Here is a 14,558-nt window from a genome sequence, read left to right as displayed (position 1 = left end):
CTGCATGGCTTATATTCTCTTCTTCACAAGAAAGTCTACCCTGGGCACCCTCGGTGAAATTGCAACAGGCCTCCCTTTAATCTCTATAGCACTTACTAATCTACCGCAATACATGCATGGTTACTGAAGTATGTTTATTGTTTACACCTGCTTCCTAACTTACCGAAATGTGCTCACTGTTTAACACCTCTCTTCCTCCATTAGAATATAAGCCCCATGAGGGCAGAGGTTTTTGTGTTTTGTTGCTGCTGCTTCCAGGCATTTGTAATGGGATGTGGAACATCTTCAGAAGAGGAGTTGTTGAACAGGTGAAGTATGCAGCCCATCTGGGGGATATAATACTATGGTAATTTATGCACATGCATTAGCTTAAGTGAGGTCATTGTGCCCACAGAGCAGGTGCAAGGCCTCACTGGGCCACTGCTGGGTCAGGCCCTTGGCCTTCTAGACCCGGAATGCCAATAAGCTAATCTTCATGAGAGAGGGCTGGCTGCTGATTTGTAATGCGGGTCAGCCTGACCGGCTCCTGGATGCTGGACAGCTCATGTCGGTGACTCATGCCAGTGACGACTGTCAGATGGGCTCTGTGACCTGCTTAGCACCATCAGCTTCCACACTATCCTCGACAAGAGGGCAGGAGAGTCTGGAGCTGTCCCATTCTCCTCTCCCCGGGGTCGGGGACTGGCCCACCGCTGATGCTGGTCTCTCACAGTGCTTCTCGTTTCTTCTATTCTAACCTTGGGTTGGGTTCCATAAGCAGCAGACGGAGATGGTTTCACAAAGAGTTTTTTTTTTTTTTTTTTTTTACAGAAGTCCCTGGGGGCCACGCCTTTGGGAGGGAGGGGAAAAAATAGGAGTGGACAGAGGGAGAACTGCTCTGCAGACCTCAGCTGACCCCACAGGGAGCTCTGGAGCTAAAATGCTCCTTCAGAGTTATCCTGCATTTGGGCCAAAATGGACCAGTCATTGGATGCGGGCCACCTGGGAAGGGTGAGACCTGGGGCCAGACGGCTCTCTACTGCTGAAGCAGACCCTAGAAGAGCTACCTCTGAGGGGCACCTGCAGAGGGCGCTCCCAGCAGCTGGGGGGCAGGTGCTTTCACGAAGGGAGAGTTGGGCAGCACCTTTCCTTCCTTGTTCACAATATCTGCCAACACCTCTTCCACTGGGGTAGTCCATCTTTCAATTATTTTCCTTTTGAGATATATTTAAAAAGAAAAAAAAGGTTTTTTTGAGAGAGAATCTCGCTCTGTTGCCCAGGCTGGAGTGTAGTGGTGTGATCTTGGCTCACCGCAACCTCCGCCTCCCCGGTTCAAGCGGTTCTCTTGCCTCAGCCTCCTGAGTAGCTGGGATTACAGGTGTCTGCCATCACGCCCAGCTAATTTTTGTATTTTTAGTAAAGATGGGGTTTCACCATGTTGGCCAGGTTGGTCTGGAACTCCTGACCTTAAGTGATCTGTCCGCCTCAGCCTCCCAAAGTGCTGGGATTACAGGCATGAGCCACTGCACCCGGTCAAAAAATTTTAATGTAGAAAACAAAAGCAATAGAATTACAAAAGAAACCAATTATAGGTCCAGGTGATGCGGCTCATGCCTGTAATCCCAGAACTTTGGGAGGCAGAGGTGGGCAGATCACCTGAGGTCAGGAGTCAGCGACCATCCTGGCCAACATGGTGAAACCCCATCTCTACTAAAAATACAAAAATTAGCCAGGTGTGGTGGTGCATGTCTGTAATCCCAGCTACTTGGGAGGCTGAGACAGGAGAATCACTTGAACCCAGGAGATGGAGGTTGCAGTGAGCCAAGATGGCGCCTGCCATTGCACTCCAGCCTGGGCAACAGAGCAAGGCTCTGTCTCAAAAACATATATATGTATATATTCAGATATCAAAATGTTAAAACACTTTTTTTTTGAGACAGGGTCTCGCTCTCACTCTGTCACCCTGCTGGAGTGCAGCATTACGATCACAGCTCACTGCAGTCCTGAATTCCCAGGCTTAAGCAGTACTCCTGCCTCAGCCTCCCGAGGAGCTGGGACTGCAGGAGCACTCCACCACACCCAGCTAATTTTTGTGGTTTTTTGTAGAGTTGAGGGTTCTCACTGTTGCTAGGCTGGTCTCAAACTCTTGGGCTCAAGTGATCTGCCCACCTTGGCTTCCCAAAGTATTAGGATTGCAGGCATGAGCCACCACGCCCAGCCAAAACACATTTTGGTAGTGTCATAAACGTGCTTCTTTATTTAGCCATCAGATAGCAAGATCTGGTGCTGGCCCAATAACTGGGATCATTATGAAGAGATAATGAATCTAAGCAGGATTTAGAGGCATTTGTGACAGTTGTGATAGGATGTTATCTGTTATTTTGATTTGTGACAAAGCCACAGGTATTGCTAATTCCACTGTGTTTTGTTGCCTAATTTATAGTGAAAGGAAAGGTTGGCCGGGCGCAGTGGCTCACGCCTGTAATCCAAGCACTTTGGAGGCCAAGGCGGGCGGATCACCTGAGGTCGAGAGTTCAAGACCAGCCTGACCAACGTGGTGAAACCCCGTCTTAAAAAAAAAAAAAAAAAAAAAAGAAAGAAAGGAAAGGTTGAATTTCAGTTACAGATTAGAGACAGATGTGATCTCTTCCTATCTAAGTTCTGGGTGCAGGGAAGTGGGTGTTACTGTGTGGTGAGGGTGAAGAGGATTTCTGGAAATTTGGGTTTAGGAAGAGGAAATTTTCCTAAAAGAGGGGACAAGGATGCATACCCATGGTGGGCCAAGAGGGTGGGCGGGGAGTCCTGCCAGAGCTGCCTCCTACCTGGAGGGGTCCCAGTGTCCACCTTCCCTGCCCCAGCCCCTAAAGGCCTCGGCTGGGCCACACCCCACCCCAAATTCTCCCTGTCTCATGCTAGTCACCCAGGCCACCCTGGCCTGCTCCCTTCCGCAAAGCACCTCACCTTCTGTGCCCAGACCATTAGCCAGCGAGGTGACCTTGACCCCGGCCCAGGCCCTGCAAATGAAGAGGCGCGCCTGTAAGCGCTCAGCCTGACCCACGGCGACCCTCTGTGACCAATCATTCGACCAACCTCTTAAACAGAGCTCCACCGACGCAACGCCCAGGCATAAAAAGGCCAGGCCGAGAGACCGCCAGCAGTCACCGTCCTTGGACCCAGCGCACCCGCACCATGGCCGGCCCCAGCCTCGCCTGCTGTCTGCTCGGCCTCCTGGCGCTCACCTCCGCCTGCTACATCCAGAACTGCCCCCCGGGAGGCAAGAGGGCCGCGCTGGACCTCGACGTGCGCAAGGTGAGTCCCTAGCCTGGTCCCGCGGCGCTCCGGGGCAGGAGGGACCCGCAGCCACAGGGACGGGCTCCGCTCCGGCCTCGCCTGACAGCCCCAGTTGCTGAGCAGATTTTGACGCCCCGCCCGTGACCGCGGTCGAAGCCCAGACGGCGCCCAAGCGCGCCTGCAGCCCCGTTGTCCCGCCCGCACTGCGAGCCCAGGACCCCAGCATCCCCTCCCCGTGCACCCCGGGTCACCCCAACCCCGGTCCCGCTCCTTCGCTCACCCCTCCCGTCCCCTCAGTGCCTCCCCTGCGGCCCCGGCGGCAAAGGCCGCTGCTTCGGGCCGAATATCTGCTGCGCGGAAGAGCTGGGCTGCTTCGTGGGCACGGCCGAGGCGCTGCGCTGCCAGGAGGAGAACTACCTGCCATCGCCCTGCCAGTCCGGCCACAAGGCCTGCGGGAGCGAGGGCCGCTGCGCGGTGTTCGGCCTCTGCTGCAGCCCAGGTGAGCGGGGCGAGGCGCGCCGGTGCCCAGGGGAGGCGGCAGGGTCGCGGCCGGAGGTCCCCTGACGCTACCTCTCCCTCCAGACGGCTGCCACGCTGACCCTGCCTGCGATATGGAAGCCACCTTCTCCCAGCACTGAACCCTGAAGGCTCCCAACGCCTTTGAAGCGCGCCACTGGCTTCCCCCATAGCCACCCCAGACACATGAAAATAAAATAAAGCAGATTATTCTCCTCCAACTCGACTCGTGTCTAAGCGCCAGAAATGGGACGGGGAGGGGGCGTTTCGGGACTGGAAGATCGCGCCCGGTGAACCTGAGGCTTGTTGCGCTCGAAGCAGGAATTCAGAGCTGGCCCAGGGAGAAGTGTCCTGGCTGCTCGAGGGAACAGAGCAGTGCTGTCCTGGCTGCCACCGTCCTGAGGGACTGGAAGAGGGAGGGGCACAAAGGCTCTGGGGACGTGGAAACAGCCCCAGCTTCCAGCTCCCAGCCTGGGCTGAGGCCCACAGCAGGCTGCACTTCAGAAGATCTTTCAGAGTCGAAAAGGCCAGGATGAGGGAGCAAATTCAGACAAGGGTCTGAGCGGGGTGACCACAGGAAGCCCAGTGCACACTGAATGGCTTCCTGACCCCTGAGAGGAAGCTGGAGCCACACTGAGAAGTTGGAGCAGAGCTGGTCTGTGGGGAGGCGGCCCTGGGGAGCAGCTGAAGGGCCACCATGTTTCCAAGGAACTGGCACCAGGAGGCCACTGGCACACTCAGAAGGAGGAGCCCAAGCTGGGGGGCTGGGCTTGAATGCCAGCATGTCTCTCTCCCGTGTCCCAGGGCTGGGTCTGACTGCAGCCTTACTTCTGCCTATGCAATAAAATATGTCAAAGCTGTGGACCCCAAAAAGGGCAGGGGATCTTAAGAGCCCCCCACAGCAATGGCATGAACAGAGAGACTCTCTTAACCTCTATCTCCCATCTGTGAAGCAAAAGTTTCTGAGACAGGTGTCAATCAACTTATTATTATGTTTTTTTGAGAGGGAGTTTCATTCTTGTCGCCCAGGCTGGAATACAATGGCACAATCTCGGCTCACTGCAATCTCCGCCACCCAGGTTCAAGTGATCCTCCTGCCTCAGCCTCATGAGTGGCTGGGACTACAGGCACCTCCACATATCCTGGTAATTTTTGTATTTTTCGTAGAGATGGGGTTTCACCATGTTGGCCAGGTGGTCTCAAACTCCTGATTTGAGGTGATCTGCCTGCCTCCGCCTCCCAAAGTGCTGAGATTACTGGCGTGAGCCACCAGGACCAACCTGGTTTTATACATTTAGGGAGACAGGCATGAGCCATAATGTGAGCCGTGGTGCACAGCCAAGGTCTCAAGCAATTTAGAAAACTGATTAAGGGCAGGGCACGGTGGCTCATGCCTGTAATCCCAGCACTTTGGAAGACCTAGGCAGGTAGGTCACCTGAGCTCAGGAGTTTCAGACCAGCCTGGTCAACATGGCGAAACCCCGTCTCTACTGAAAATACAAAAATTAGCAGGATGTGGTGGTGGGCGTCTGTAATCCCAGCTACTTGGGAGGCTGAGGCAGAAGAATCGTTTGAACCCGGGAGGCGGAGGGGGTAGTTTGCAGTGAGGCGAGATTGCGCCACTTCACCCCCGCCTGGGCAAAAGAGAGAAACTCTTAGGGCAACACGGTCTGCTTTAAAAAAAAAAAAAGAGAGAGAGACTCTGTCTCAAAAAAGAAAGAAAGAAAGCTGATTAAGGACACACCTCAGGCGGTCCTGAGGACATGTGTCCAAGGCAGTCAGGGTACAACCTGTTTTTTTTTTGTTTGTTTTTTAGATGGAGTCTCACTCTGTCACCCAGACTGGAGTACAATGGTATGACCTCAGCTTACTACAACCTATGCCTCCTAGGTTCAAGGGATTCTCCTGCCTCAGCCTCCCAAGTAGCTGGGATTACAGGTGCGCACCACCAAGCTCAGCTAATTTTTGTATTTTTAGTAGAGACAGGATTTCACCATGTTGGTCAGGCTGGTCTCGAATTCCTGACCTCATGATCCTCATGCTTTGGCCTCCCAAAGTGCTGGGATTACAGGCGTTAGCCACCACGCTCGGTCTGGTTTTATACATTTAGGGGGACAGGAGACATTGATCAATGTAGCAGGAGCAGAATTAGATATTACACGTGGAAGAATCTTAGGTTTATAGCTTTAGAAATAACATATGAAAAGGGGCTCGGTTTACAGCTTCAGGAATCACATATGAAAGGGTTCTGGTTTACAGTTTTAGGACTCACCCGTGAAAAGGTTTCTGGTTTGATCTTGTTTTAAGTAAAAATAATGCCTTCCGGAGAGTTTCCCCAAGACCAAGCCTGCCACCTACAGGAAGGTGAAACAGGAGGTGCCTGTAGGTTTTCTTCTATTGGAATGCAGTGTGATAGTCAAAGGGGAAGTTGATCTGAGGTGCCTGGGTCTCCCTCTTCACCCCCCTCCCCTTTGAGACCCTCACCACTCTATAATATTAGAGAGAGGTCTCACTCTTATTCTCACTTTCCAGGTCCTCTGAAGAAACTGATTAATGATTTATAAAATATACTTGTGATGTTATTTTTCTGGTCTTATTACAGCAGTAAAGGATTTCTTAGCCATTTAGAGGAACAAGGTGGGGAAGCAGGGGAATAGTAGACCAACACCCACTGTTGTTATTACACTAACGAGGAGGGTTTTTATCCTCCCAAGGCTGAGGACCAGCCTTCAAAGAAGGACTTAGGGTTGAATGTATACGATACCTGCACAGGCACGTGGGCCAGTTTGGTTATATTCTTAACTGCATGACCCTGGCCGGTTATGTGCTGGCAGCAGCTGGTGAGTTTGAATTTTCCACAGACTCAGTTCCTTCAGCTGCTAGCAAATAATCTAGGGCCAGCTGGTGCTGATAAATCTCATTCCTCATTTGAGTTTCTTGTTGGGCTAAAAGGGACAGAGCTTTGCCCATTTTATTAGTGAGTATTTCCAAAACAGCCTGCAACCGGATGATCCAGTTGAACATGTAAATAGGGGTCCGGTATCCCCATGAGCCACCCTCCGCCCATGTGGCCGGCCCATAATGCTCAATAGTTCTCTCTGGTGGCCACTCATCATTTGTCTAATCTCCTATTTTTAGGTTTCTTTTCTCCCTAGCAGAGTAGACTGAATACCTTAGCAGCTCACCTGTCTTAACAGATAATAGGAAGAAAGAGGACTTAACGATGCCTATGACACATCTACCTGTCCATCTCAGGGATTACACACCTTATATTGAGTACCATTATATAAACAGGCTCCTTTCTGTGTTCCTGTACATTTATAAGAACTGCAGGACAAAAGAATGGCAGTGACTTTTACGCCCTACCTGATGTACATACTGAGGGCATTCTTCGAAATTAGTGTTCCTACTGTGCAAGTCCAAATATTAAGAAGAACAAGTCCCTAGGCCGGGCGCGGTGGCTCAAGCCTGTAATCCCAGCACTTTGGGAGGCCGAGGCGGGTGGATCACAAGGTCAAGAGATCGAGACCATCCTGGTCAACATAGTGAAACCCCGTCTCTACTAAAACTACAAAACATTAGCTGGGCATGGTGGTGCATGCCTGTAATCCCAGCTACTCAGGAGGCTGAGGCAGGAGAATTGCCTGAACCCAGGAGGCGGAGGTTGCGGTGAGCCGAGATCGCGCCATTGCACTCCAGCCTGGGTAACAAGAGCGAAACTCTGTCTCAAAAAAAAAAAAAAAAAAAAAAAAAAAAAAGAAGAAGTAGTCCCACGATAAACGTCCTCATGCTTCGGCCGTGCGTGGTCGAGCCAGCTTCCAGGATGTGGCTGGAGCAAGGCTTGTTGTCCTTTTTAAGGTGATTCTGCAATCCTTGCCTTGGTCCAAGTCTCAGCTGCTGCTGGTTTTTACACGGCTGTGGTGGATTTAGGCTGGGATTCCCTCTACCTTCACAGCTGTGAGATTGGTCAGGATCAGGTTTGAGGTCCTGTTTACGGTTTCAGGAATCACACATGAAAGGGTTCCGGTTTACAGTTTTAGGACTCACACGTGAAAAGGTTTCTAGTTTGATCTTGTTTTAAGTAAAAATAGTGCCTTCCGGAGAGTTTCCCCAAGACCAAGCCTGCCACCTACAGGAAGGTGAAACAGGAGGCGCCAGTCGGTCAGCCTTTTCTTATATTGAAATGCAGTGTGATAGTCAAAGGGGAAGTTGATCTGAGATGCCTGGGTCTCCCTCTTCACCATACATGCAAGATGAACATTGGTTTGCTCTGGAAAGGCAGGACAATTAGAAGGGGAGCTGTGGGGGTCCCAGGTCTTAGGTAAATAAGAAACAAAAGGTTGCCTTCTTGGCCAGGCGCAGTGGCTTACGTCTGTAATCCCAGCATTTTGGGAGGCGAGGTTGGGTGGATCACGAGGTCAGGAGTTCGAGACCAGACTGATCAACATGGTGAAACCCCGTCTCTACTAAAAACACAAAAATTAGCTGGGTGTGGTGGCACGTGCCTATAATCCCAGCTACACAGGAAGCTGAGACAGGAGAATTGCTTGAACCCAGGAGGTGAAGGTTGCTGTGAGCCAATATCGTGCCATTGCACTCCAGCCTGGGGGACAGAGCAAGACCCGTCTTAAAAAAAAAAAAGTTGCCTTCTTTTGAATCTTTGTTCAGCCTTTCACTGAATACACAATTTACATGCGAGAAGGGAGTAGAGGAATAGTCACATACACCTTAGTCTGGCTCAGTGAATATGCATTTTGACATAAACAATAGAGCAGAAGGAGCAATCAGATATGCATTTGTCTCAGGTGAGCAGAGGGATGACCTTGCCTGGCCTTTGTCCCACACCTGTGAAGATAAGCTATCAGTTTACATTGCCAGGGTGAAATGAGGCTCACAGGGAGTTTCCCTGTGGGCAAACTGTGAAATAAGTGTGTAGCTTTTTGTCTTTGTAGTTTCTTATTTAGGAATAAAATGGGAGGCAGCTTAGCCTGACTCAGTTCTCATTTTGACTTTTCCCTTTGACTTAGTGATTTTGGGGTCCTGTGATTTGAAATTTATTTATTTTCCCTTCCCACATCTATGCCTGCATCTAAACCCTGGGAATCAGATAAAAACCTGGTCCCCAGAACATCACCCCCCTCCACCATCCCACCCCAGGGCCCATGTCACTGGGCAGTGCACTTCAGAAGGCCACACCCACACTCCCACTCCAAAGAAAATAGGAATAGCCCAATCCTGTGGCTTCCCCACACTCAGGAGCAGCCAGGGCAGGGCAGGGAGAATGAACCCACAGATGCAAGACTGAAAAAATATACTGAAGAGTACTAGACTTCCTTCACAGGAGGTGACAAAAGGCCAAAAAGATGTATGGGCCTCAAGGTTTGGGTGCGCAGTGGCTGGAAAGGGTGTCAGGGCTTCCTGGGTGGTGCTCAGATTCTGTTTCTTGGCCTGGGAGCTAGTGAAACAGGTGTGCTCAATTTATGAAAATGCATTAAACTGTATACATGGGATGGGTTCACTTTGTTTGTAATGAAACTTCCTGCCTGTGACATGTACACCAGTGAAATCTACCAATCTGGGATCGTAAACATATGAAAAAAATAGTCTCTGTACTGAGCATGTGCAGACATTTTTGTCTTCTCATTAGTCCCTCAACAGTACAGTATAACAACAATTGACATAGCATTTACATTGTATTAGGCTAGCTACTGTGTATGTTGAATGGAGTTTTGTTCTGTTGCCCAGGCTGGAGTGTAATGGTACGATCTCGGCTCACTACAACTCCACCTCCTGGGTTCAAGTGATTATCCTGCCTCAGCCTCCCCAGTAGCTGGGATTACAGGCGCCCACCACCAGGACCAGCTAATTTTTTTGTATTTTTAGTAGAGATGGGGTTTCACCATGTTGGTCAGGCTGGTCTCAAACTTCTGACCTCAGGTAATCCACCTGCCTCGGCCTCCCAAAGTGCTGGGATTACAGGTCTGAGGCACTGCACCTGGCCTTGTATTAAATATTATAAGTATTCCAGAGTTGATTTAAAGTATAGAAAGAATGTAGATAGGCTACATGCTTCCTTTTCTTTCTCTTTCTTTCTTTTTCTTTCCCTCCCTCCCTCTCTTCCTTCCTTTCTTCCTTCCTTCCTTCCTTCGTCCCTCCCTCCCTCCTTCCCTCCCTCTCTCTCTCTCTCTTTCTTTCTTTCTTTCCTTTTGAGATGGAGTCTCGCTCTGTGGCCTAGGCTTAAATGCAGTGGTGCAATCTCAGCTCACTGCAACTTCTGCCTCCCAGGTTCAAGCAATTCTTCTGTCTCAGCCTCCTCAGTAGCTGGAATTACAGGTGCATGCCACCATGCCCTGCTAATTTTTCTATTTTTATTAGAGGTGGAATTTCACCACGTTGGTGAGGCTGGTCTTGAACTTCTGACCTCAGCCAATCTGCCTGCCACAGCCTCTCAAAGTGCTGGCATTAAAGATGTGAGCCATCATGCCCAGTCTCTCTTTTCTTTTTTTCTTGTTGTTTTTTTTTTGTTTGTTTTTTTTTTTAGACAGAGTGTTGTTCTGTCACCCAGGCTGGAAGCTGAGGCAGGAGAATTGCTTGAACCTGGGAGCTGGAGGCTGCAGTGAGCCAAGCTTCCTAAGTAGCTGGGACTACAGGTACATGCCACCATGCCAGGCTAATTTTTCTATTTTTAGTAGCAACGGGGTTTCACCATGTTGTCCGGGCTGGTCTTGAATGCCTGGCCTCAAGTGATTGTCTGCCTTGGTCTTCCAGAGTGCTGGGATTAAAGGCATGCGCCACTGCGCCCAGCCTGCAAAATATGAAGCTTCCTTATGTACAGGACTTGAATTTATTTGGATTTTGGTGTCCAAGGCAGATACTGGAACCAATATCTCACAGACACTGAGGGTCAACCATACTTGAAGAAAGTGTTCCTGTTTGTTTGTTTGTTTTAATAGAATAACACTCATGTTACTAAGAGGTGCGGAAGACAATAGCAGTGAGGCTTTTGAAAGCCTCTGGCCTACAGCACAGTGGAACCGTTTTTGCTGGGGCTGTGAGGGGATGTGCCTCTTCTGACCTCACATCTGGGGGTGAGGAGGAGCGGGAATTTGTCATGGAAGGGAACAAGGAGTGACTCAAAGTAAAGAACGTGGAATCCTTTTCAAATTGCTCAGAACAATTTAATACACAGAAAGGAGTATTTGAGGAAAGCAGTCAAAGTTCCGTGGCCCCAGAAACCACCGCAGAGAGAGGAAGTGCCAGCTTAGGGAGACTTGAGGGACCCGCCTCCCCCACCCGCAGGGGTACACAGCTGCGGATTTGTGCTTTCCAAGCTGCCTGTCCACCTTTCAGGGGATGTCTGGGCCTCCCCCTGGGTCCCCAGTCCCTCCTCTGAGTGCCTCAGATTCCCTCCCACCCCAGTGACTGACACAGAGCAGAGGGGTGTCAGCCCAGGTTTCCCCACCTTGAGAGAGACCGCAGGATCCCTCACGCCCCCAGGCACCCACCCACTGGGCCATTCTTTTCCTGGGATCTGACGCCTGCCGTGTTTTCTTTTGCAGCCTTAAAACACAGAGGGCTGGCCGGGCAAGGTGGCTCACACCTGAATCCCAGCACTTTGGGAGGCTGAGGAGGGTGGATCACCTGAGGTCAGGAGTTTAAGAACAACCTGGCCAACATGGTAAAACCCCGTCTATACTAATAATACACACACACACACACACACACACACACACACACACACACACAAAATTAGCTGGGCTTGCTAGCACATGCCTGTAATCCCAGCTACTCCAGAGGCTGAGGCAGGAGAACTGCTTGAACCCAGGAGGTGGAGATTGCAATGAGCCAAGATCATGCCACTGCACTCCATTCTGGGCAACAGAGGAAGACCCCATCTCTAAAATAATAATAATAAGGGTAGTATTCTGGCCTCCATAAGTCATGTTCTTTTATTTTTCAATTGTTTCAGAATTTGAGGGTTATAATTAAGGTGAGGTTAGGCTACTATAGTAAAAGCACTCAAATGGTAAAGAGACATTGCGGGCTTCAGGAAGATAGATGTTTATTTCCCTCTCTTTTCTATCAGCTGACATGAACATTCCTGGTTCTGTTCCACCCTGCCATTTAGGACCCATTTTCTTCCATCGTATAGTTACATCATCCCCTAGACCTTGTCACAGCCTGCATGCTTCAGGCTGGAGTGCTGTGGATGCCACCTGGTGGAAAGAGAAAGCATGTGGAAGGGAAGAGGTGCACCCACTGTCATGAGTTCAAGTGCCGGCCTGGCTCAGTGGGTCACGCCCATAATCCCAGCTACTTGGGAGCCTGAGGCAAGAGAATCACTGGAACCTGGGAGGCAGAGGTTGCAGTGAGCCAAGATCGCACCATTGCATTCCAGCCTGGGCAACAAGAGTCTAAAAAAAAATTGATTTCAAGTGCCACTCTTCCTTTTACTCAGGTTTTATTGACAAAAATATGGTCATGTGGCCATACCTTACTGCAAACGAGGCAGGGAAATATAGCTACAATTTCTTTTTTTTTTTCCTAAAGGGAGTCTCACTTTTTCACCCAGGCTGGAGTGCAGTGGCACGATCTCAGCTCACTGCAACCTCTGCTTCCCAGGTTCAAACAATTCTGGTGTCTCAGCCTCCCGAGTAACTGGGACTTCGGTCACACAACACTACACCTGGCTGATTTTTTTGTATTTTTAGTAGAGACAGGTTTCACCATATTGGCCAGGCTGTTCTTGAACTCCTGACCTCAGGTGATCCACCCACCTCGGCCTCCCAAAGTGCTGGGATTACAGGTGTGAGCCGCCTCACCTGGCAACAATTTCATTACTATGAAAGAAGTTGTGATGGATAGCAAAAACATTGCCCCAATTCTCCACCTCTCCCTGTAGCCAAAGCTGACTTTGCAGCTTTTCCCATCAAGAGAAGTCTATTTCTCTACTCCTTGAATCAGTCCTCGTCTACCTACTTTGAAATGTCTCCGTGGTGATTTGTCACAAGCAATTCATTGTAGCCATTGGAATATGGCAGAAGTCCCCAAGAAGTCTTGTACACCTTGTTTGTTCTTTTGCTCTTCTGTCTTACCACAAGAACACACTCAGGTTAGCTACTCTACTGGAGGATGAGAGACCACATGGAGCAGAGTCAGTCCCCAGCTGAGCTATCAGCTGCTAACAGATATATGACTAAGTTCAGTCAAGATCAGCCAAACTCTGCCAGCTTCCCCAGAACCATTCACACAACCCACAGAGTGATAGGAAATAATTGGTGTATTTAAGCCACCTCATTTTGGGAGCAGTTTGTTACCCAGCATTATTGTGGCAATAGATACATGATATGGAGGGAGAAGAGATTTTTGAAGAGCAGCTAGAGAGTATTAGGTAACTGGATACTCCTTGAACTCCTAGAAATGACAGTGTTTATCTTCTTTTGAGAATTATGTGAACAAATTTTCCTTTTTTTTTCTTTTTTTTTTTTTTTTTTGAGACAGAGTTTCACTCATGTTACCCAGGCTGGAGTGCAATGGCGCGATCTCGGCTCACCGCAACCTCCGCCTCCCGGGTTCAGGCAATTCTCCTGCCTCAGCCTCCTGAGTAGCTGGGATTACAGGCACGCACCACCATGCCAGCTAATTTTTTGTATTTTTAGTAGAGACGGGGTTTCACCATGTTGACCAGGATGGTCTTGATCCCTTGACCTCGTGATCCACCGGCCTCGGCCTCCCAAAGTGCTGGGATTACAGGCTTGAGCCACCGCGCCCAGCCCAAATTTTCCATTGTCGAGCCATCTTCCATTCATTAAGAAATCCTATTTGCAGCTGGGTGTGGTGGCTCACACCTGTATTCCCAGCACTTTGGGAGGCTGAGGCGGGCGGATCATGAGGTCAAGAGATCGAGACCATCCTGCCAAACATAGTGAAACCCCGTCTCTACTAAAATATAAAAATTAGCTGGGTGTGGTGGCGCATGTCTGTAGTCCCAGCTACTCGGGAGGCTGAGGCAAGAGAAATTGCTTGAACCCAGGAGGTGGAGGTTGCAGTGAGCCGAGATTGCGCCACTGCACTCCAGCCTGGTGACAGAGCAAGACTCTGTCTCAAAAAAAAAAAGAAATCCATTTGCTCATGATGTACTCTTCAATTTAGTCTTCTGCAACAGATTTACTATTATTTTTTGGATGTTTGAATCATAAATTAGATTGTTAGACACCATTTTTTTCTGTGCTATAATTTTATATCAGTTAGGATAGAATTTGTTATTAGGTTGGTGCAACGTAATAGGTTTTTGCCATTATTTTTGCACCCACCTATAGTAAGTAACAGAAAACCCAGCAGATAACATCTTGAATGCGAAGTTTATTCATGCAGCTCATGGGCCAGAAAGCAGCATTTTAGGACTAGTATAGCCATTCCACAGTGCCTTCACAACCCTACCCATTCCACCTTCCTGCTGTGTCAGCCTTAGTGGATACCTTTTGTCTTCATGTCACAAAACTATTACTTGTTCTTTGGGCATCATGTCTATGACCCAGGAGAGATGAAAGCAGAAGCGTCAATCATTTCTCTTTTAATATTAAGATAGAACTTTTGCTTCTGTCCACAGAGTAACTGGTAACTGACTAGACCTCCTACCATAAGCAGTTGCAAAACTGGATAAAATATATAAAGCAACTGTTTTCAGGCATGATAGAGAGAGAAAAATTTACTAGGTGAACCCCATGATTACCCCAGGATTCTGCTGGGAACAATGGCCTGACCATGATGCA

The 14,558-nt window shown here is 49.5% G+C and overlaps 1 protein-coding gene across 1 annotated transcript; it reads left to right on the top strand.

Annotated features, from left to right (window-relative positions):
• Positions 1 to 3,118: 3,118 nt before the first annotated feature.
• OXT (oxytocin/neurophysin I prepropeptide) lies at positions 3,119 to 4,007 on the top strand. Its single transcript, XM_032294909.1, has 3 exons — positions 3,119 to 3,288; positions 3,568 to 3,769; positions 3,853 to 4,007. The coding sequence occupies exons 1-3, from the start codon at positions 3,169 to 3,171 to the stop codon at positions 3,906 to 3,908; spliced, it is 378 nt and encodes a 125-aa protein (XP_032150800.1). The 5' UTR covers positions 3,119 to 3,168; the 3' UTR covers positions 3,909 to 4,007.
• The last annotated feature ends 10,551 nt before the right edge of the window (positions 4,008 to 14,558 follow it).

The sequence above is a fragment of the Sapajus apella genome, unplaced genomic scaffold (genome assembly GCF_009761245.1).
Source record: "Sapajus apella isolate SASKATOON/1434 unplaced genomic scaffold, GSC_monkey_1.0 scaffold33, whole genome shotgun sequence".
NCBI lineage: Eukaryota > Metazoa > Chordata > Mammalia > Primates > Cebidae > Sapajus > Sapajus apella.
The sequence above is the reverse complement of the archived record's forward strand: the minus strand, read 5'-3'. Positions and strand labels throughout refer to the sequence as shown.

Excerpts from the sequence above, each read along its gene's own strand:
- OXT (XM_032294909.1), top strand. The coding sequence starts at position 3,169 with ATGGCCGGCCCCAGCCTCGCCTGCTGTCTGCTCGGCCTCCTGGCGCTC. Across the intron at positions 3,289-3,567 it reads TGGACCTCGACGTGCGCAAG|TGCCTCCCCTGCGGCCCCGG; the intron begins GTGAGTCCCTAG and ends CCGTCCCCTCAG. Across the intron at positions 3,770-3,852 it reads CGGCCTCTGCTGCAGCCCAG|ACGGCTGCCACGCTGACCCT; the intron begins GTGAGCGGGGCG and ends CTCTCCCTCCAG.